At 54.0% G+C, this 20,883-nt stretch overlaps 1 protein-coding gene across 3 annotated transcripts in view; it reads left to right on the forward strand.

Annotated features, from left to right (window-relative positions):
* The window catches only part of Cacna1i (calcium voltage-gated channel subunit alpha1 I), a 111,031-nt gene that overhangs the window by 67,720 nt on the left and 22,428 nt on the right, over nucleotides 1–20,883 (forward strand). For all 3 annotated transcript variants that reach the window (XM_021182805.1, XM_029470056.1, XM_029470057.1), the window contains 17 exons: nucleotides 703–1,018; nucleotides 1,313–1,405; nucleotides 3,962–4,274; nucleotides 6,766–7,175; nucleotides 13,489–13,640; nucleotides 14,401–14,586; nucleotides 14,863–14,980; nucleotides 15,128–15,283; nucleotides 15,709–15,802; nucleotides 16,448–16,650; nucleotides 17,143–17,616; nucleotides 17,884–17,984; nucleotides 18,525–18,648; nucleotides 18,929–18,997; nucleotides 19,460–19,644; nucleotides 20,078–20,204; nucleotides 20,380–20,505. In XM_021182805.1, coding sequence (XP_021038464.1) covers nucleotides 703–1,018; nucleotides 1,313–1,405; nucleotides 3,962–4,274; nucleotides 6,766–7,175; nucleotides 13,489–13,640; nucleotides 14,401–14,586; nucleotides 14,863–14,980; nucleotides 15,128–15,283; nucleotides 15,709–15,802; nucleotides 16,448–16,650; nucleotides 17,143–17,616; nucleotides 17,884–17,984; nucleotides 18,525–18,648; nucleotides 18,929–18,997; nucleotides 19,460–19,644; nucleotides 20,078–20,204; nucleotides 20,380–20,505 — 3,247 coding nt within the window. The remainder of the gene's footprint in view (nucleotides 1–702; nucleotides 1,019–1,312; nucleotides 1,406–3,961; nucleotides 4,275–6,765; nucleotides 7,176–13,488; nucleotides 13,641–14,400; nucleotides 14,587–14,862; nucleotides 14,981–15,127; nucleotides 15,284–15,708; nucleotides 15,803–16,447; nucleotides 16,651–17,142; nucleotides 17,617–17,883; nucleotides 17,985–18,524; nucleotides 18,649–18,928; nucleotides 18,998–19,459; nucleotides 19,645–20,077; nucleotides 20,205–20,379; nucleotides 20,506–20,883) is intronic.

The following is a 20,883-nucleotide window of genomic DNA, read 5'->3' on the forward strand; positions in this document are numbered from 1 at the left end:
TTTCTCTGTATAGTCCTGGCTGTCCTGGAACTCACTTTGTAGACCAGGCTGGCCTCGAACTCAGAAATCCGCCTGCCTCTGCCTCCCAAGTGCTGGGGTTAAAGGCGTGCGCCACCACGCCCGGCTATCGTTTCAGTTTTAAACCCTGTCTAGGTGATCCCTCTTTGATCCATCTAGCTGACTTCCATAGATAAAATCACAATGGGGATTTCACTTGTGATTATGTGGTGGGCAAAGCAGAGCTTATGAACAAATGTCATAAATGAGGGAGTCCATGTCCAAGGAAAGAAGAGATTTCAGCCCCGGGGCCACACACTTCCTTACCTGCTGGGCTGTCAAAATCCAGTGGCTACTAACTGAGCACTTGATCCGTCTTGTCTAAACTGTGTGTCCTAGGCCACAGTGTAGCTCAGGGAGCCCTGGCTTAGCTCCGTGGCTTAGCTCCGTGGCTTAGCTCCGTGGAAGGGAGGCTCCTCCAGGGAAGGTTGTTTAGAGGAGGGAACCTTGAAAAGGGATCACAACAGACCTGTCAGGACCTTTGTGATCAGAAGTGGGAAATGGTGTCTCAGGAGGGGACTTCGTGGGCCTGGAGGTGGTGATGTGGCCTCGGTCTAATCCCAATACAACATGGCCTCTCTTTATGCGGTACACCTGGCAGTGACCCTTCCCTGTTGCTCTTTGACCTGCTCTTTTCTGTGGCAGACAAGGGGACGTGGCCCTGCCCCCTTACTACCAACCAGAGGAGGATGACGAGATGCCCTTCATCTGCTCCCTGTCTGGGGACAATGGCATTATGGGCTGCCACGAGATCCCTCCACTTAAGGAGCAGGGCCGAGAGTGCTGCCTGTCCAAAGATGACATGTACGACTTCGGGGCGGGACGCCAAGACCTCAACGCCAGCGGCCTCTGTGTCAACTGGAATCGCTACTACAACGTCTGCCGCACGGGCAATGCCAACCCTCACAAGGGCGCCATCAACTTTGACAACATTGGCTATGCCTGGATCGTGATCTTTCAGGTGAGACCATTCAGGCCCAGGTCTGGTCAGCCAGCAGTGGCTGGCATGGCTGGCATCCTCACTCAGCAGGCAAAGCCTTGAGCCTTGGGCTTTGTCACCTACCTCCTGAGAGTGTCTGCTCCCTGCCTGCCTGGCAGTGTGATGTGGGCCACTGGTATCGGTATCTCTTGGAACTTTGGTTTTCTTACCGGTGCTGCCCCCCCTACCCTGGCTCCTGTTGGGGTTTGTCTTAAATCCCGGTGCACAGGAGGGCCCACGTCTTAGCCTCTGCCCCTGTCCCCGTGCCCGCTGCAGGTGATCACTCTGGAAGGCTGGGTGGAGATCATGTACTACGTGATGGATGCGCATTCTTTCTACAACTTCATCTACTTCATCCTGCTCATCATAGTAAGTATCAGGGCAAGTTCAGGACCATGGACCATGGCGCTGGGTGGGGGTGGGGAGGGAGGGAAGGGGTGGACAGTCTCCTAGGGAGCCCTCAGGGCTAGGGGAGCCTGGCAGGACAGGAGGAGCAGAACAGGAGGAGGAGGAGGAGGAAGAAGAAGAGGAAATTCATCTCCAAGAAAGGGATATTTTTAAATGCAGTCAACCAACCCCAGCCAGTGATTGAAGGGGCTTATCAGGGCTGTGGCTGGAAGCATCTATCACATCTGCCTTCAGTTGTCTCTAGCCTTTAACATCTAACCCGCTGGTCCTGCTTGTCTCTCTCTGCCTGAATCCCTAGGAATACAATCTTTCCTGGCCTTAGCTGGGGGTATAGTTCCAGAATGGAGCTTCTCAGGGGTTCCATCTGTTCCCCATTTTTCCTGGGGTAGACAAGATGCTCTGTTGCTGGATATGACACAGGATAGGAGGTTGGCCTTGGGAGTGGCCTGGTGGCGCTCTGGGCAGATCTTTGAACTCTGGCTTTTCTGCAGCTGTGCGCGTGACCAGGTGATAGAAGCAGGGGTCTCTCTGCCTCTATAGGCCAACACTTCCTGTCTGTGCTTTCCAATGTCCATCTTGTCCTGCATACCGGTGGCTTTCTGCCTCAGCACAGTCCACAGAGGTCAGGCTTCTGACAGAGCTGTGTTCAGTCCCCAACACAAAGGCTGGGTTCTCTAGCTTCCTGGTGGTGGGCGAAGGCAAGCTTGAGTAGCCGCTGACCTGCGCCACGCCTGCTGGGATACAGCTCCAGCAATTTCCCGGGGAAGCCTAGGACCTCGGACTCAGGAGAAACCAGATGAAAGAGAGAAGGGCTCAGATTCCCAGGCTCTTCATTAAGTTAGTTTCAACAGAACATCCAGACAAGATGGATTGAGACAAGTGGCAGAGCAGGGATCCAGTCTCTGGGAAAGAAGAGCTGAGAGGTCACAGTGACACACAGAAGCTTAGGTGTCATGATAGAGAGAAGCTGGAGGGGCTGGAGGGGCCCTTTGGGGGAGGACAGGTGTGTGGGTGACTTCCTACAGGAAGACAGAAGGCTCAGTCCTCTCCCACAGGAAGTCATTAAGTAGGACTTGAGGCAGGCTCCTCAGATTCCATGAGATGGATCACTGGCAGCGATTAGTTCCTAGGTGATGAGGAGGGCTGGCCAGGAGCCTGCATACCCCTGCTCTCCAGTAAGTAAGTGCTCAGTAAATGTGCTCTGCTGTTGCTGGGGATACTTGGTGCCCAAGTGCCCCTGTCTCAAGACAGAGGATGCCATCAGCGGGCTGGTGGGGGGTTTTCAGTCTCCACACACAGCTTCCGGTCTATGGTTAGAAAAGTCTGGGGCCCGCTTTACTCCAGCCTCCCAATTTACAGATGGGGAACAGAGATCCAGAGAGGATGAGGCCTGTCTGGGTCACCCAGGGCAACCACGGTTGAACAAAGGCTAGATAGGAGCCTTACAGGGATGAGCCTACAGAGCGCAGGGTCTAATCTCTCTGGTTTCTGCGTCCCTAACCAGCCCAGGGAAGAGCAGCTTTCTGGGAAATGCTATGGGAATGCTTTTTGTCTAAGAAACAGTCTATTTCCCAGAGTCCTCTGGGCCATGAAGCCCTGTACCTCTTTAGCTCTTCAGTTGTATGTAATGGGAAGGGGGCAGCAATCTGTATGTATGTCGGTGATATCCCAGAAGGCTGGAGGCCACATCTTTCCTGCCAGGCCAGAGGAGCTCTTTCAGGGTTAGTGAGGACCAGGGAAGGTGACTGGTACTGGACTAGTTAGATGGGAAACAGAGCGGTGGGACCTGGCTCCACCTCCCCTTCCAAGCACACAGCCCAAGTCCAGGCTGGTGAGTAGGATGTAGGACCTTTGTGACTGGAGGGATTGTGGCTATCCTCTTGGCTTCAGTATCTCTGTCCTACATGGGTTAGTATGGTTGGGTCTTGGTTCTGATGGGGCCTGGGCTTAGATACAGTCCCATTCTGACCTGGGAAGTCACCTAGGCTGTGGCTTCCTCTGCAAGGACTCAGTCATCTTTTCCTGTCCCATCTGTGTATCTGTGTCCGTGTTTCTGTCTCTCTGGGCCCCTCCATCTTCCCTGTACCTCTGTCTGTCTATTCCTACCCCTGACTATGACTATTCTGGTCTTTCTCTTTCTGTCTCTCCCACTCCTCTTCTCTTTCCTTCTCCTTTATCTTCTTCTCTCCTCTCCTCCCCCCATCCTTTCTCCTTCCTGCCCCACCCTCTTTATGTCTTTGGCTCTCTGTACCCTGGTTGTCCTCTGTCTTGCTGTCTTTCTTTCTGCTCCGTCTTCTTCCCTCTCCTCTGCATCGCTGATCTGTCCCCTTCCCTTCCCCTCCTCCTATTTCTCCTGTCTTTCTCTGGCTTCCCTCTCTGTCTCCTGCTCTTGCTAACTCTTTCTCCATCTCTTTGTCCCCTTCTCCCATGCCACCCCCCTCTTGCTGGTTCTACCCCTCTGTCTCCTTATCTGTCCCCACTGTCCCTGTTCCTGTCCTTTCCTCCTGTTGGTTACAGGTGGGCTCCTTCTTCATGATCAATCTGTGCCTCGTTGTCATAGCGACCCAGTTCTCCGAGACCAAGCAACGGGAGCACCGGTTGATGCTGGAGCAACGCCAGCGCTACCTGTCCTCCAGCACGGTGGCCAGTTACGCCGAGCCCGGCGACTGCTATGAGGAGATCTTCCAATATGTCTGTCACATCCTTCGCAAGGCCAAGCGCCGTGCTCTGGGCCTCTACCAGGCCCTGCAGAACCGGCGCCAGGCCACGGGCCCGGGGACACCAGCCCCTGCCAAGCCTGGGCCCCATGCCAAGGAGCCCAGCCACTGCAGTAAGTGGCTTTGACTCTGCAGCTCACGTGCCATGATCTGGGGTCTCAGAATGGCAATAGTGCAAGTGGGTCATGCCTGCTAGAACAGGAAGTGTCCATATCAGTCAGAGGTGGGATCCCAAGGGTTCACTTCAGGCCATACTGCTTCCTTTATGGCCCATCGGAACTCATCTGCTCCACTCACGTCTTGCCACCATCTCTGTCCAGCCTGTGGGCTCATTCTCTTCCCGGAGAAATTCTTCCAAGTTTTGCAGGCAAACCTGGGCACCATTCCCTCGAACCTATACTTACAAGGCAAGCGATTTGTTCAGAGCCTTGCGAGACTAGCCTCCCTCTTTGTGGGTACACATGTCATCTTTCACTCTGGCTCCCATGGCTGTCTCTGCTTACCAGCACACCTGAGTAGTGACATCAGGCCCCTGGTACAGTATATACCATGTCACATTGGGACCCTTGTCCCCATACTCTGCTCCTGCCTCCTGTTTGAGTGGTGCTAGGCTGTTTATGTAAGTTTGGTGTTTAGCTTAGAAAGGATGCTCTCTGGGGTGGGTCTATAGTGCAGTTGCTAGTGTGCTTGCAGAGCATGCTTGAAAACTCTAGTTCAAGTCCCAGCATGGTGGTAATCCTGGGGCTTTGGACATAGAGTAGGAGGATCAGAAGTTCAAGGGCATCCTTAGCTATATAGTGAGTTTAAGACCAGAGTGGGCTCCGTGAGACCCTGTTGCAAGGAGGGAGGGACGGAGGGAGGGAAGGAGGGAAGGAGGGAGGGAGGGAGGGAGGGAGGGAGAGAGAGAGAGAGAGAGAGAGATTCCTTAGCCTGTTTCTTTCAAGAAATAGCCCTGAGAAAGAGGCAGACTAGAAATCGTGTCTCCAGTTTTCAGATGGGAAACCAAGGACCAAGGAGATGAGGGAGTCACTTAAGTGGTCCAGTGTTTCTGTGTAAGACTCGGTCATATGGAATGTCAGAGGTGGCCTTTTGGAGTGTTTGTCTCTGGCTGCAAATGCACAAAACCCTAAGAGGAGACAACCCAGAGCTCCCAGGAGCTCTGCTTTCTCCCCAATACTACAGAGAAGTTATCAGGCCCCAGGACTGTTCCTCAAAGCAGCTGTGGAACATGGCATGTCTTGTTTCCCTTGACCACCCTGATCGGGCCTCCTGTCTTCCCCTTCCAGGGCAGGGCTCAAGGGTTTGTGCCTGTGATTGACAGTTGTTGTCTGAGGCCCTGGTTAGTGAACTCCATGCTCCTAGCTGTCATAACCTGTCAATCAGAGAGACCAGCAAAGACCAGACAGTTGTCCACTAGCCATCTAGATATGGTTTCAGGTGGCCTGTGGGCTTGGCCTAGCAGTGAAGAGGAGAGCTGGGGTCTGGGCAGGGCTAGCTCTTCCCTTCCTAAGGATGTGAGCAAAGGGACAGCTTCTTGGAATGCTGTGAAGGAAAATTTTATACTTTTTAGTCCACCGACTTCTCAAGCCTCCATCCCATCTCCTTTCCTGGGTTGAGTACTAATGCAGTCTGAGAAGGAAGGGCTTTGGTCCCCCACAGCTGGAGTAGGATGACCCAGGTATTTGGTTGCTTTGCCGTGCTCAGAAGCCTGTGTGGGAAAGTGCAGGCTTTCCCAGTTCCCTTCCTTTACTGTTTTTTTCCCCCTCTCTTATTCAAGCAAAATGTGTTTATGTTACTATAATATAGGGAAGTGCAAAGAAGAAACCAGCCAGGCAGTGGTGGCGCATGCCTTCAATCCTAGCACTTGGGGAGGCAGAGGCAGGCAGATCTCTAAGGCCAGCCTGGACTACAGAGTGAGTTCCAGGATAGTCAGGGCTACACAGAGAAAAACTTAAAACTAAGAGAATTTAAAGAAGAAAAGCAGCAGCAGCAGCAGCAGCAGCAGCAGCAGCAGCAGCAGCAGCAGAAGAAGAAGAAGAAGAAGAAGAAGAAGAAGAAGAAGAAGAAGAAGAAGAAGAAGAAGAAGAAGAAGAAGGAAAAAAGGAGAAGAAGAAAAGGAGGAGAAGGAGAAGCCGTCAAACCAGCTACAGGGAACCCTTCCCAACACCTCTTTGAAATGGCTTATACAAATCCAAGGCTTGCTGGCGATTGAAAGTCTCAGGCCTTATCTGCTGTCACCCTTCCTGTCCCCTGTCTCCAATCTAGTCTGACTCTCACTTTTGTGGGGGGAATTCCTGGGAGCTCCCAGAGTCTGCCTCAATCCGGTCTTCCTCACTTCACACAGATGGGCAAAGTCACTATAGCTTCCTCTGAGGTGTGTCCACTCTCCATCCAGACCTGCAGTCCCCAGATCCCCATACCTGTGCCTGGGAACATTTGCTGTGTGACAGGTCCAAGGTCAAGGTCAAAGGTGACCAACCATTACCATGACTGAAGTATGATGAGCCTGTGTGTGGGGTCAGCTTGTTTCACACAGTGCCCCTGGGGGAGGTGGGGACCTAGTTTGGACACTAATGCTGCCCCCCCCCTCCATTTGCTTTTCAGAGCTGTGCCCACGACACAGTCCCCTGGACACCACTCCCCACACACTGGTGCAGCCCATCTCTGCCATTCTGGCCTCCGACCCCAGCAGCTGCCCTCGCTGCCAGCACGAGGCAGGCAGGCGGCCCTCTGGCCTGGGCAGCACTGACTCGGGCCAGGAAGGCTCAGGTTCTGGCGGCTCTGCAGAGGCCGAAGCCAATGGCGATGGACCCCAAAGCAGTGAGGACGGGGTCTCTTCAGGTTTGGGGAAGGAGGAGGAACAGGAGGATGGGGCAGCCCGACTGTGTGGGGATGTGTGGCGAGAGACACGGGCCAAGCTGCGGGGCATCGTGGACAGCAAGTACTTCAACAGAGGCATCATGATGGCTATTCTGGTTAACACTGTCAGCATGGGCATCGAGCACCATGAACAGGCAAGTGAGGGTACAGGATTTGGGCTGAGTGGGGGATGGAGAAACAGGCTGGCATGGAGCCCTGGGTTCAGGTTGGGCAAGGGCATACCCAGGTCTCCCTGAGCCTGGCTAGAGTAGAGTCTAACCCTTCCATATGGTTTCAGCACTTTGCCCAAGGCCACATTCAAGGGCGCAAGATGGTCTGAGGTATCTGCAGTGTGAGCAGATTATGACTGAGGCTGGATGGCGTAGGACTCAGGGGTCGAGACTCAGGGTCCATTGCTTTTCCTCCTAGGCTGCAGTCAGCAATCTATAGGCTACTCCTGGGGTAACATCCTGTCAGATCCAGGCACCATTTGGAATGACCCAATTCCCTGGCTCCTGTCTGCTAGTCTTTGTTTTTGGAGGCGTGGCTTCCTTGGCCTGTTCTTCAGCCTGGTGGGGCACCCCCACTTGCCAGCTGGCTATGCCCAGCCTACTGACCTGAGGTCCCACAGCTAGCCAGCAGCCTGGTTCGAACCCACTTCCTGTGGCAACATTGATACTCTAGCAGGATTTAGAACCTGGATCCCCTTGACTTTGGAGTCATCGTAGTTCGGCTAAGCCCTCTCCTGTGCCTGGAGTGGGCCACACTCTTCCTGTCTCTGCTCATTAGCTCACCAAATACAGGCTTCATTCAATTTAGTTAAATGCAGCCCCTGGGGCAGCCACCGACACTCAGTTGGTACTGCAGGCTTGCCAGCTATTCTGACTTAATTAACAAGATCTTTGGGGAGGGCTGCTGGGTGGGATCTCTGCAGGGGGGAAGCTGGTGAGAGGAGAGGCCTATACTTTGCCTCAAGGCCCTGGACTGTCAGAATGCAGAGACTCAGCAGGGTTTTCGCTCTTGGGGAAAGACTCTATGGGAAGAGCTGCTTTGGGGCATCTGGCTCCTAGTGTCTGTACCCTGCTATACCAGAGTTAGGCACTGTCTCTGGCTGGTTAGAACCAGCTGGTGAGAGCCAGTTTTCTCACACTTGGGAATCTAGCAAGCAGTTGTTATATAGTTGCTTGCTTGAAACGGGTTATGGGGAAAGTGTTTACACCACGGAAATTGGCAGACTCTAAAGATCCGGGCTCTTTTGGGTTTACCTGAGCTTCCACTGGTCTCTGACTTCTTGAGACCAAGTCCCCCTCCCAGGCAACACCATAGCCAAGGCAACTCTTCCTTTGCCCTCCCGGCTTGCCCTCCAGCCAGTCATGGTCCCCGTGTGAGTCTGCTCAGGTTCTCCTCTATCTCCTGTCCCTTGTACCTGCCACATCCCACTTGAGCAGGCTTGCTTTCTTAAACATTTGCTTTTGGCCAGACATGGTTAGTGCCTACTTTTAATCCCAGCACTCGAGAAGCAGAGGCAGGTGGACCTGTGAGTTTGAGGTTAGCCTGGTCTACAGAGCCAGTTCCAAGACAAGTCAGGGCTACTAAAAGAAACCCTGCCTTGAAACAACAACAAAAAATCAAACAATAAAACAATTTGTTTAATGACCTCTTTACCCATTGAGCATCTCTGTGTATGGCTGCCAGAGCCTCTTCCCTTGGGACAGTAGATGTCATGTGATGCTGAAGTCCCCACCCACCTGGAATCCCCACCTGGTTGGAAGAGGCTCTAGTCAGTTGGAGGGTCTCCCCTGATCTCATCTGTAACTTCAACAGAGCCATGTCTCCCCCGTAGGGCTACCTTAGGGCTTCCTGGGAACCTACTAAGCCCCAGGCCTAGAGAGAGCAGGGTGTCCCTGAGTCCTCATATGTGTTTCCTAAGCCAGTGTTAGTCACTGCTTCCTGTTTTCACACTTGGAAGGCCACTGTTCAGAGGCCACGTTGTTTGTTTATGGCCTGAGTTCCAACCCTGGTTCTGCAGCTGACAGACAGGGTGGCCCTAGGAAAGTCACATGCTTATCTAGCCGGTGTCTCTGTCTACTGATAAGCCAGACCCTCTCCACTGCCCCCAGGAAGGGCAGATATGTGGATTCCGGTGTCCTGTAGGCATCTAAGACTCTGCCATTACTAGCAGGTTTTTTTTTTTTTTTTTTTGTATGAGCCTTCTGCCACCAGCCTGGGTAAGTTTACCATCCACTGTCTGGAGCCTCAAAAATTAATTAAAGAAGAAGCCAGGAGGAGGAGGAGGAAGCATTTTTAAACCATTCTTTTTAAAGCAGCTCCGAGTGGCAGCCATTGTTCAGCGGAGCTCTGCGCAGGGCCTGTTGGTATTTTCGTTCCTCGCCCTGGGCTCTCAGACATCTCTCTGCAGGGAAACCGACCCGCCCCCAGGTTTATTTTGAGCATCCCCCACTGAGGTGGCACCCACAGAGAGAGGTGGCCCAGGGTTGCAGATGGCATGCAGGAAGGAAGGGGAGGGTATCATAGGGTCCTTCCCTGCCACCTCCACTGGGCTCTGTACCCCACCCAGGCCTGCAGAGAACTATGTATCACTGCAAAGGGACAGGCGGTGACATTCTGCCTTGTCACTCCTGCCTCCCTAATTATAGGGAGCTCAGTCCAGATGCTCACGGCCTTTAGCATGGTCACTGCTGCTCAAATAACAGAGAGCTGTCACCAGGAACAATTTGTTCAAGGTCCCTATGGTTGTGGATATTCTTTATCGGGACTGGCCTAGGAGGAGGTGGCAGGTGAAAGGATGTCAGCCAGTCAGGGACTGGCATGTGTCTCATGAAGAGGGAGACAATTCCCCAGAAGGGCAGGGCGTGCCTCGATGGCAGAGCACTTGCCCAGCATGTCCTAGGTTCAGTTCCCATTCCTGAAAAAGAAGAAATCTCCAGGGGACGTTAGGAGATTTGAGAAGTCCACACTCGTGGGGTAGGTAATCTCTGATTGAGTTGTGTGACCCTCAAGGGGTCAGGGCCACTTGGCTGCTGGGCTCTGTCTTCATAGAAGCCATGGAGGGCAGGCAGGGTATGTGTCTCATCCCCACCGGGATGACACGCAGCTAGCAAAGCTGGCTCTGGGGTGCAGAGGGCAGCTGTGGACAATGACAGCAGAGGTGGGACCCAGGCCAGGAAGATACTTAGAGTAGTCTCGGCCTTGGTATCTCTGACTAGAGCTGGTGCTCCTCTCAAGCTGGGCAGAGCCACCCTGAAGCCTCACCTTAGCCTCAGTGAAGGCTGGTCAAGGTAGAGAGTGACAGGAAGAACTTTGCATGGAGTGGGCAGCAGCAGGGATCCCCCGAATCTCCAGGCTGCTACCGACTGAGACTCCAGGATGTAGGACCATTTTGGTTCCAGCTCCCAGGGGAAGGTGTTCAAGGTCTCGCCAGTCATGGGTGACTCAAAGCTCATTGTGTAGCCCCCTAGGTTTAAGGTGACTCTGGGAAGAAGATTAGGAGATGGTGTAGCGCCTGACATTTTAACTCTGTGAGGGTCTCATGAGAAAGACAGAGAGGTACCAATATGGGTCACAGCCAGGGAGGACTTCCTGGAAGAAACAGCACTGAGGATGAATCTTAAAGGATTAACCATAAGCCATCAGTTAGAAAGACAAGGACAAGGGAGGGGCAGGATCCAGAGCTTTCAAGAAGGATGCGTGCAAAGGATGTGGTGGACAGTCCATGGGACAAGGAGGGCTGCTTGTCGACTGAGCGCCTCAAGGACATGTCTCAGTGCAGTGGAGAGCCATGGAAGGTGTGTAAGAAGGGAACTGATGTCTGAGCAACACACTTTTTCTAGAACATGGCCAGGTGATGGCACGTGGTTCAGAGCAGAGGGAGGGGACATGACTCCAGAGTGGACATCACCTTGGCCTGGTCAAGAGCAGTAACTTCTATCTGAGCCACATGTTTACTGTTAAATGCAGGCAGTGTAGATAAGATTGGAGCTCACATGACTGGTACATAGAAAGTGCCTTGCATGCCTGCCCTGGGGAGGAACTTAGCTGACACCTGCCATCTTTGTCACCATGGAGCTAGGCTGGGATCCCTGTAGAGGTGAACTAAGACTGGACAGTCTAGGGCCACTAAGCCCAGCACTGGGCTAGAAGAGCCCTCTGTGCCTTCTAGACATGTTTTTAACCTGGACACTTGCTCTTTCACAGGGTACATGTTGGGCATCCCTGTTAGACTTCTTACTGTCTGTCATCTGTTTGACTGTCTGTCTGCTGTGATTTTTATTACGTCTCTCTTTTCCTGAAGTTCTCTTTGACATCTGTCATGTCACTTTGTCTCAGTCAAACCCCCCTTTCCTTCCTAAAATAGGATTTTATGTAGCCTAGGCTGGCCTTGAACCCAATATGTAGCCAACAATGACCTTGAATTTCTCATCCTCCTGCCACCAACCTCTGGAGTGCTGAGATTACAGGTGCATGCAACCAGGTTAATGGGATGATGGCAATTGCACCTAGGACCCCCATGCATGTTAGACAAGCAGTCTACCAACTGGGCTACATCCCAAGAGCACTGTTCCTAAGTCTATAGCAGGGCTTTTGCTCACCATCATCTGTCTCATGGTCCATCCTGGCCCCTGGCCCTGCCTCTGGCCCCTCCCCTGGCCATCCCTCCATATGCCCCCCCTCTCACCCCCCTGCCCCCCGCGCCTCCCACTTGTCTTGTCTATATTCATCTGTCTGCCTCTCTCCAGCCTGCCTCTCTCCCGGAAAAAATGCTCTTGGGAGTGATGGATGGTCCATTAGAGAAAGATTAACAGGTGTGCGCTGCCTGGAAAAACAGCTGTTGCGGGGGAGGAGGGAGGCGAGCTGCTGACCTTTCCGAAGAGCGGTGGCTAGAGCCCGGTTGGAGGGAACATGCACACATTGTGTGCAGCTGAGAGCCAGCACATGGCCAACTCAGGGCCGTCAGCCGCCATCAGCCCCTACCCTTCTCATCTTGGATTATCTGACTGGGGTGGGCTGCGTGAGCCACATCAGAGTCTCTCACACCCACGCCCTCCCAGGGCCCTGCTCCCTTTGCATTTTGAGAGTCAAATGTAATTACAGATAGAAATGGGGCCCTCTCCTTTTATCTGGGCTTGAGAGGAACCGGCAGTGGCTTTATTGGATTTCCTAGGCACTAGATGGGAAGCTGGTGTCTGGATAATTTTTTTTTCTTTCTTCTTGTTAGCCATATGGGATCAAAGTGAGACCCCTGGGGTTCTCTATTGCTCGGCAGGGGAAGGGCCGGGTGTGGAGTTAAGGTGCTGATGAGCTGGGGATGGGTTGCTGCTGTGGTACCCTCCTGTCACCCAGCTCTTACCCTGGCTGGGAGTTTGGCTCTGTCACCCTTCTCTGCTCCCCTGTGTCACCAGCTCCCTTCTTTCACTTCCTCCAGGAGGACACCTGGCTCCCCAACACTGTCCCCCAAACCACCCTCAGCTTAGTGAGTGTTAGGGAGACTCTGCCACCGAGAGGAGACATCTCTCTTGCAGGAAAATAGGCCCTGCCCAGTGCCACCTCTTGGAAGACCTGTGTGATACATTCAGGAGTGAACAAATGAACGAGTGAGTGACTGAGCTGGTTCAGGCAGGATTTCTGTGTACTGCAATGGAGTCTGCTATTCTTACTGGGTGGGTCTGCGCGAGCCAGTCCCACCACCCAGCCAGTTTCCTAACTTGTCAAACGGTCTATCAGGCTTCCAGGTCCAGGGAAGGGAGGGATAAGTTGCCGTTGTTCCTTTTTCAGGATTCAGGGAGAAGCCATTGCTGTCCCGTTGAGCATAAGCCAGACCCTTCAATGTGGGAGAGGAGAGCAGGGAGAAGAGGTTCCTTGCCTCACCCTTAGCTGGAGGCTGGGAGTCCATGAGGCTATGCACTCTGTAATGTGGATAATAAGAAGCAGCGTCAGAGGCAGGGGCCATGCCTGGAACTATTCTCTTTATCCCCATGGCAGTCTGTTTCAAAGCAGGGTTCTCCATGGTGCCACATGCAAGCTTTTGTCTGCCTCTTAAAATCCCGATGGAGACAAATTCAGAGGTAGAGGGAGGTCTATGGATGAAAAATGGGGGTCTGGGGTCACCGGCTAGTGACTCGATCTTCCTGGGGTTCTCCGAGAGCCACTGTGGGGATGTCCTGTTCCTAGGGTTGTTTCTGGCATGCAGCAGGTGCCCTGTCTTTGTCCTCCATTTCCTGGCAGTGTGTGAAAGGCTGGCACATCTGTGACATGGGTGGTATAATGTCTACTAGTGTACCAGCACCATGCTTGGGCTGCCTCACTCCCCAGTAGACACCCCTCACCCCCCACCCCCTACCCCGGTCCTCGCAGGGTCTAAAGGTAGCACAGTTGTGAAGTCCTGTAGACCATGGTGCAAGTCTAAGGGACTCACCAGGGTCTCTCGTTCTCTGTCCCCACCTCCCACAGCCAGAGGAACTGACCAACATCCTGGAGATCTGCAACGTGGTCTTCACCAGCATGTTTGCCCTGGAGATGATTCTGAAGCTGGCTGCCTTTGGGCTCTTTGACTACCTGCGGAACCCTTACAACATCTTCGACAGCATCATTGTCATCATCAGGTAACAGCACTGCCACCCCGGAGCTGGGGGGCAGGATGAGGGCTTCAACCCCGAGCGGCAGGGGAAGCCTCGGAGTGACAAAGGAATCCATTACCGTCAGGCAGTTATCAAAATACTGAATAAACTGGTGATTTAGTAATATCTGCTTCTGCATGAATGTGCTCAGTCGAGGAGGGAGTGAGTCTGAGGCCACCGGAGTTGCAGGCGGGGGTTGGAAACACAGAAATAGCTATGTAACACGAAGACATCAGCTATTTTGATTGCCCATGAAGTCATGGCTATGGCTGCTTCTCTGGTTTGTTGTTTACATTCATGATCAAAAGAAGTGTTCGAGCTCAAAAAGAAGTTAGTGACATTGAGATTTGTGAGACTAGACAAACTGTAATCCCCTCGCTCTCCTCCTTTACGTGCGCGTGCACACGCATGCGTGACCGTAGGCCAGAGGGTAATTTGGCAGGAGTCGCTCCTACTGTGTGGGTTCTGACGATTGAACTCAGGTCATCAGGCTTGGTGGCAAGCTCTCTACCTGCTGAGTCATCTCACCAACGCTAGCCACGGGCTTCTTAATGCCGGGTCCATGGGCTCATGGCTGAGAAACCCCATTTTAGGGGCTGCTGTGAAGTAGCGCCCAAAGCCATTTGTTAGATGGATGGATGATGTAAGCTGTCTCCGTTCTCCTTACTCTCTCTGCTTCTTCCATCTTCCCGTCCCCTTGCCCCCCCCCCACCTACCCTTTCTGCCTCCCCCATACTGGCTGCAGCATCTGGGAAATCGTGGGGCAGGCTGACGGTGGCCTGTCCGTGCTGCGCACCTTCCGGCTGCTGCGGGTGCTGAAGCTGGTGCGCTTCATGCCGGCGCTGCGGCGCCAGCTCGTGGTGCTCATGAAGACCATGGACAACGTGGCCACCTTCTGCATGCTGCTCATGCTCTTCATCTTCATCTTCAGGTGAGCCCCACCCACCTGCTGGAGGGCTGCAGGTGTGAGCCCCGGGCACGGTGACTGGTGGAAGAATCTAGAGACAAAGTTGCCAGGATCTGGCTATGAATCCCTGCATCAACCTCCAACCCCATGACTCCGGGAAAGTCCATCCTCCCGGCCTTGGCATTCCCCTCTATTTAATATGGACTTGAGATTTCCCTCTGTCCTGGTACTGGGTGGTCTTGGGAGAAGCAGAGAGCTGAGTGTGATGCGTCCCTTGAGCTACCTCCTTCCTCTTCCTAGCATCCTTGGGATGCATATCTTTGGCTGCAAATTCAGCCTCCGCACGGACACTGGAGACACAGTCCCTGACAGGAAGAACTTCGATTCCTTACTGTGGGCCATCGTCACCGTGTTTCAGGTGAGTAGCAGCTGACAGCTCATGGATTTCAGCGGGGGAGACATCTAGATAGCAGGTCTGGGGAGGCGCTGAGGCTGATGGGAGGGCTGTGCTTGGGAGGGCTGGGCCTGGGCCTGGACCAGGGCTGAACTGCATCCTTCTCAACAGATCCTCACTCAGGAGGACTGGAACGTTGTCCTGTACAATGGCATGGCCTCCACCACCCCCTGGGCCTCCCTCTATTTTGTTGCCCTCATGACCTTTGGCAATTATGTTCTCTTCAATCTCCTGGTGGCTATCCTGGTCGAGGGCTTCCAGGCTGAGGTAAGTATAACCCTGGGCTAGTTGCTGGGCAGGAGGCAGGGAGCCTGGCAGGAGGATAGTATAGCTGGAAACTTCCCAGAGTAGAGCTGCCAATGAGGCATGGGCTTCCCATTCCAGGTAGCATACAAGCAGAGGGTCCCTCCCCACCCCCGCCCCAGGAACCTTTTCTCTATCTCAGATTCTAAAGCCTCCGAGATCAGGGCTTCCAGAGCCCGCTTCTTCCTCCGTACAGTTGGGCATTGAGGAGTGCTGGAAATCAAGGAGACTGGGTTTTGTGGCCAAATTCCTCGTTAGCCTCTCACGTCTCTGTTTCTAACCCCGTTTCCCCACCCGTAAAAGGAGGATGGAAAGGGCCATAGAAAAATCCCAAGGGCGGGCTAGGAAAAGGCAGAGCTGACCTCTCCTAATGCGAACTGATCTCCCAGGGTGACGCTAATCGCTCCTACTCAGATGAGGACCAGAGCTCATCCAACTTGGAGGAGCTTGATAAGCTCCCAGAGGGCCTGGACAGCAGCAGAGGTAAACACACCCACACTTTCCACTCAGGGTCGGGAACTCTCTGTGGATTCCCAGGTGGCACAATGGCTTCCCCATGAAGCCTAGGCCCAGGGACCCAGGGACTGCTACTTGTCTGGTTTTATTTATTTATTTATTTATTTATTTATTTATTTATTTATTTATTTTTTAACAATTATATCTGAAAGAGATGCTTGGTCTCAGACACAGACAATCATGGACCTGCCCAGTTCCCTTAGAAACCCGTCTGCTTCCCTTTCTACACAGGGCTCTGAGTTACGGCCACAGTGTCTTTGGATGTGGCCTGGGTTCAGGTCATGCCTGATACCACTAGGTAGCCTTTTCCAACCAAGCCCAGTGTCCACGGTAACCCAAGAGGACAGTCCCTGTTAAGCATGGGGGTGAGGTGCTCCAGCACGGTGGAGGTCTAGGCTGGTCCCAGAACAGAAGGGAAGGGTCATGAAAAGATAAATAACAGCCTTACAGGCAGGAAGGAAGGGGGCACATGACGTAAGTGCCAGCCTTCAGGATTTCCTGGTAGAGGACATCGCACCAGAAAAGCTCTCCATCTATATACAACTACTTCTGATTATTTTATGGCTTCCTCTGATCTTCTGTCTGTTTGTTGTCTTCATCTCACACCTCTAGATCTCAAGCTCTGCCCAATACCCATGACACCCAATGGACACCTGGACCCTAGCCTCCCTCTGGGTGGACATCTGGGTCCTGCTGGTGCCATGGGTGCTGCCCCCCGCCTCTCACTGCAGCCAGACCCAGTGCTGGTGGCCCTAGAATCCCGGAAAAGCAGTGTCATGTCACTGGGCAGGATGAGCTATGATCAGCGATCCTTGGTGAGTCCTGTGATAGATGCTCGCTGCTGGAGGTTGGGGGCGAGGGGGGGCGTGGCACTGAAAGACTGTGGCACCAGGTGCCCTGATAAGGGTACCACACTAGTCTGAACCAGGCAGGGGTCTGTGTTAGTGACAATCCTAGGTGCTCTGTGCTAGAACAGGTCTTTGTAGCTGGAATGCAAGTGTGGGGTCTGGTAGAGAGCCCTGGGATTTCATCTTGGCAACAGTGTATAGACTTTGGGGGCGAGGCCAACTAGAGCTTTAATGTGGCTCTGAGCTGCGTAAAAGCGAGCAAATTATCACCTATCCCCGAGCCTTGGTTTCCTTACCTGTAAAGCTGACCCTTATTTGCTATATGTTTTTCTCAAGAGACTAAGGGGCCTTAGTTTGAGAATGGATGGGCTCACTCTACCATGGTGTTCCAGATGTCTGGGTCTTGGTGCTAGATTATCGTGTGGGTGGCTGCTGATCCAAGTCCGGGTGTTTCCGCAGTCCAGCTCCCGGAGCTCCTACTATGGGCCCTGGGGCCGCAGCGGGACCTGGGCCAGCCGCCGCTCCAGCTGGAACAGCTTGAAACACAAGCCACCCTCAGCTGAGCACGAGTCCCTGCTCTCCGGGGAGCGTGGTGGTAGCTGCGTCAGGGCCTGTGAAGGCGCCCGGGAGGATGCGCCACCTCGCGCTGCACCCCTGCATGCCCCGCACACCCACCATGCGCACCATGGACCCCACTTGGCACACCGTCACCGCCACCACCGTCGGACACTGTCCCTCGATACCAGGGACTCTGTTGACCTGGCAGAGCTGGTGCCCGTGGTGGGTGCCCACTCGCGGGCTGCTTGGAGGGCGGCGGGCCAGGCCCCTGGACACGAGGACTGCAATGGCAGAATGCCCAACATAGCCAAGGATGTCTTCACCAAGATGGACGACCGCCGCGACCGTGGGGAGGACGAGGAGGAGATCGACTACGTGAGTAGGGATTGCCTGGAACACCGGAGAAGCTGTAGTCTATAGGATCCAAGGGACTTGGCTTTGGGTGGTCCAGGCGTGGTGGGTGGGGCCGAGGGCGGGGCCAGAACTGTCCACATCTGACTTTGCCACCAATCCTTCCTTGTTGGAGGCTGGGAGAGAGGTCGGAGTTCATTCTGTGCCCCCAGTTTGTTGGCTGGCAGAGTGGGAAGAGATGGGCTGCTTTGCGCAGCACTAACCCCAGGGCCGGGTTCTTTGCCTTGCCAGACCCTGTGTTTCCGCGTCCGCAAGATGATTGATGTGTACAAGCCTGACTGGTGCGAAGTCCGCGAGGACTGGTCGGTCTACCTCTTCTCCCCTGAGAACAAGTGAGTAGTGGCTGTCTGGGAGTGAGGGCCGGAGGAGGAGGAGGAGGAGGAGGAGGAGGAGGGTGATATGTCTAGGAGGGAGAGTTCTCTACCAAGCTGGGCAGGACACCTTCATATGACAGAGAGAGGGTCTCCAAGGGAAGGGGTGGGTCTAGATGTTCCTCTAGAGCTTCCCTGAGCATCTTTCTTGTTTTTAAGCTGACCCCCCCCCCCAACCTCATGCTAGGAACAAGGCTGGACAGATCCACAGGCAGCCTGAAAGCTCAGATGGAGTCCTTTCCGTCAGAAGGCTTCTAGGAGGATCCTTTGGTGTTGGTGTTGAAGGCAGATGGCTGACCTCATTACCTAGGTGTATGGTTGGGGAGGAGGCTCCAGTTGGGTGCCTTAGGCAGATGGTGAATGGCTATAGGAAGGGAGAGAGAGAGAGATCCCTTCCTTTAAGCCATTCTGGTCCCTGAGTGTGTACTGTGGTCCTGTCTTCCTTCTGGTCAGAGTGGGAGGCAAACTGACCCTCCCGGGGGTTCCTTGACTTCCACACAGGTTCCGGATCCTGTGTCAGACCATTATTGCTCACAAGCTTTTTGACTACGTGGTCTTGGCCTTCATCTTCCTCAACTGTATCACCATTGCTCTGGAGAGGCCCCAGATTGAAGCTGGTAGCACTGTGAGTGGTTATAGCCCCGAGGCTGGGCAGAGGGCCAGATAATAACAATGGTGGGGGAGCCCAGGGACAACTCAGCCAAGCCAGACACACTTAGCATGCAGAGAGAGGGAGGGGGAGGGGAGGGGGAGAACACAAAGCAGGGGGCTTGCCTGTGGGAGGGGAAGGCCACTAGATCTGAGAAATGGTGTCCGTAGTGGCTGCCCCTGACTGAAGCAGAGGCCAACAAGGCTCATGAGCAGTTGTGGAAGGCTTGGACTCAGGGCTTCTCCCACTCTTTCAGGAGCGCATCTTCCTCACGGTGTCTAACTACATCTTCACAGCCATCTTTGTGGGCGAGATGACACTGAAGGTTGTTCTGGGCCCCACCAGGGTCTTTCTCACCCCCACCTGGAGCCCCTGGTCTAGGCCTCACCTTTCCTGCTGGCCTGGCCCTCTGGAATATTCCATAGGTCCCAGAGGTCCACTCCTGATGGGCTCTAGACCCTGGCCAGAGCTTCTGGGACTAGAGGGGATCAGGGACTCCCTCTTCTCCAATCACCAAGCCCAACTAGAAAGGCACATTGGGGTGGAAACATTGCCCTGGGATGCTTCCCAGTGTGGGTGGCTCTGGGTTGAGGTCTCATGGTCATGCTATGAGACCATAGCTTGCAGACTTCTCTGGGCCCAGATCCCTGCCTAATCACCAGCCCTCAGAAGAACCGTTGTGAGCCATACCTCATCCATCACTTCTTTACCTCCCTTTGTCCTGTCCCTGGGGGGAGTCGTCTGGCCTTATCCCCCTCCCAAGGCTTGACCCTAACCCCACCCCCAGGTGGTCTCTCTGGGCCTGTACTTCGGTGAGCAAGCGTACTTGCGTAGCAGCTGGAACGTCCTGGATGGTTTCCTGGTCTTTGTGTCCATCATCGATATCGTGGTATCCGTGGCCTCTGCGGGGGGAGCCAAGATCCTGGGGGTCCTCCGGGTCCTGCGGCTCCTGCGTACCTTACGTCCTTTGAGGTGTGGGCCCTGCCCTAGTCAGTGCATGGTGATGGGGTGGGAGAGGCGCATCTCTGCACTGAATATGGTGCATGGTACCCAGCATACCTTGCTGCAGGGAGGAGGAGCCAAAGAGCCTAGGGCAAGGGGTAAAATTGCCTCCACTGCGTTCCCTCCTCTGTGTTCTGGGCTGCTCACTGCCATCTCTGGGCGCCATCTCTTGGGTGTGGGCTGCACTCTGTGGGGATTGGTTGAGAGAGGTCACGTGCCCTTCTGTGTATTGATTTAGGTAGAGATTGGTGCTTAGCCCCTGTCCTAGCTAACCTGGCTACAGCATCTTCGTTTCCTGTTGTAACCTCCCTGCCTTACAACACCCCCCCCCCCAGGCCTGGTGACCGTGGGCTGAGTTGGGGCTGTGGCTCACGGTACCCTGGCCTCTCTTGCCTGTCCGCAGGGTCATTAGCCGGGCCCCTGGGCTGAAGCTGGTGGTAGAGACACTTATCTCCTCCCTCAAGCCCATCGGGAACATTGTCCTCATCTGCTGCGCCTTCTTCATCATCTTTGGCATCCTGGGGGTGCAGGTGAGGGGTGCCCAGCCTACGGCAACCCACCCGAGTGCACTAACCTGGGGACCTGGGTGGAGCCAAGCTGGGTTGACAGAGCAAGGGGCAGGTCGTGTGGGTCAATTCCTGGTGCTTTTCTCCTCTGATTGTGCCCTCTTTACCCCAAGCACCACCTTTCCCTCCTTTCCCACAGCTTTTCAAAGGCAAGTTCTATCACTGTCTGGGAGTGGACACCCGAAACATCACCAACCGATCAGACTGCGTGGCCGCCAACTACCGCTGGGTGCATCACAAATACAACTTTGATAACCTGGGCCAGGTGAGCCTTTCTAGGGTCACAAGGGTCACAAACCTGGCTCCAGTCCTGCTCTGTCAGGACAGACACTTCCCATCCTGTAAAGTGGATATGGATGGAGCACTGCTCACAGGAGAAGCAAGGCTGAGGCTCTGAGTGCCATCTGCCAGCACATGAAACTTAACAGGTACTTCACAAAGCACTGCTTCTGACTTCCTACCCAAGGGACAGTAATGGGAGTTTTAGAGCCATCCACACCTGGGTGTATACTCCAGCTTTTCTTTTTTTTCTTCTTTATTTTCCTTTCCTTTTCTATCTTTCCTTTCTCTCTCTCTCTCTCTCTCTCTCCCTTCCTTCCTTCCTTCCTTCCTTTCCTTCCTTCCTTTCCTTCCCTTCTTTCCT

Source organism: Mus caroli, chromosome 15 (assembly GCF_900094665.2).
Source record: "Mus caroli chromosome 15, CAROLI_EIJ_v1.1, whole genome shotgun sequence".
Lineage (NCBI taxonomy): Eukaryota > Metazoa > Chordata > Mammalia > Rodentia > Muridae > Mus > Mus caroli.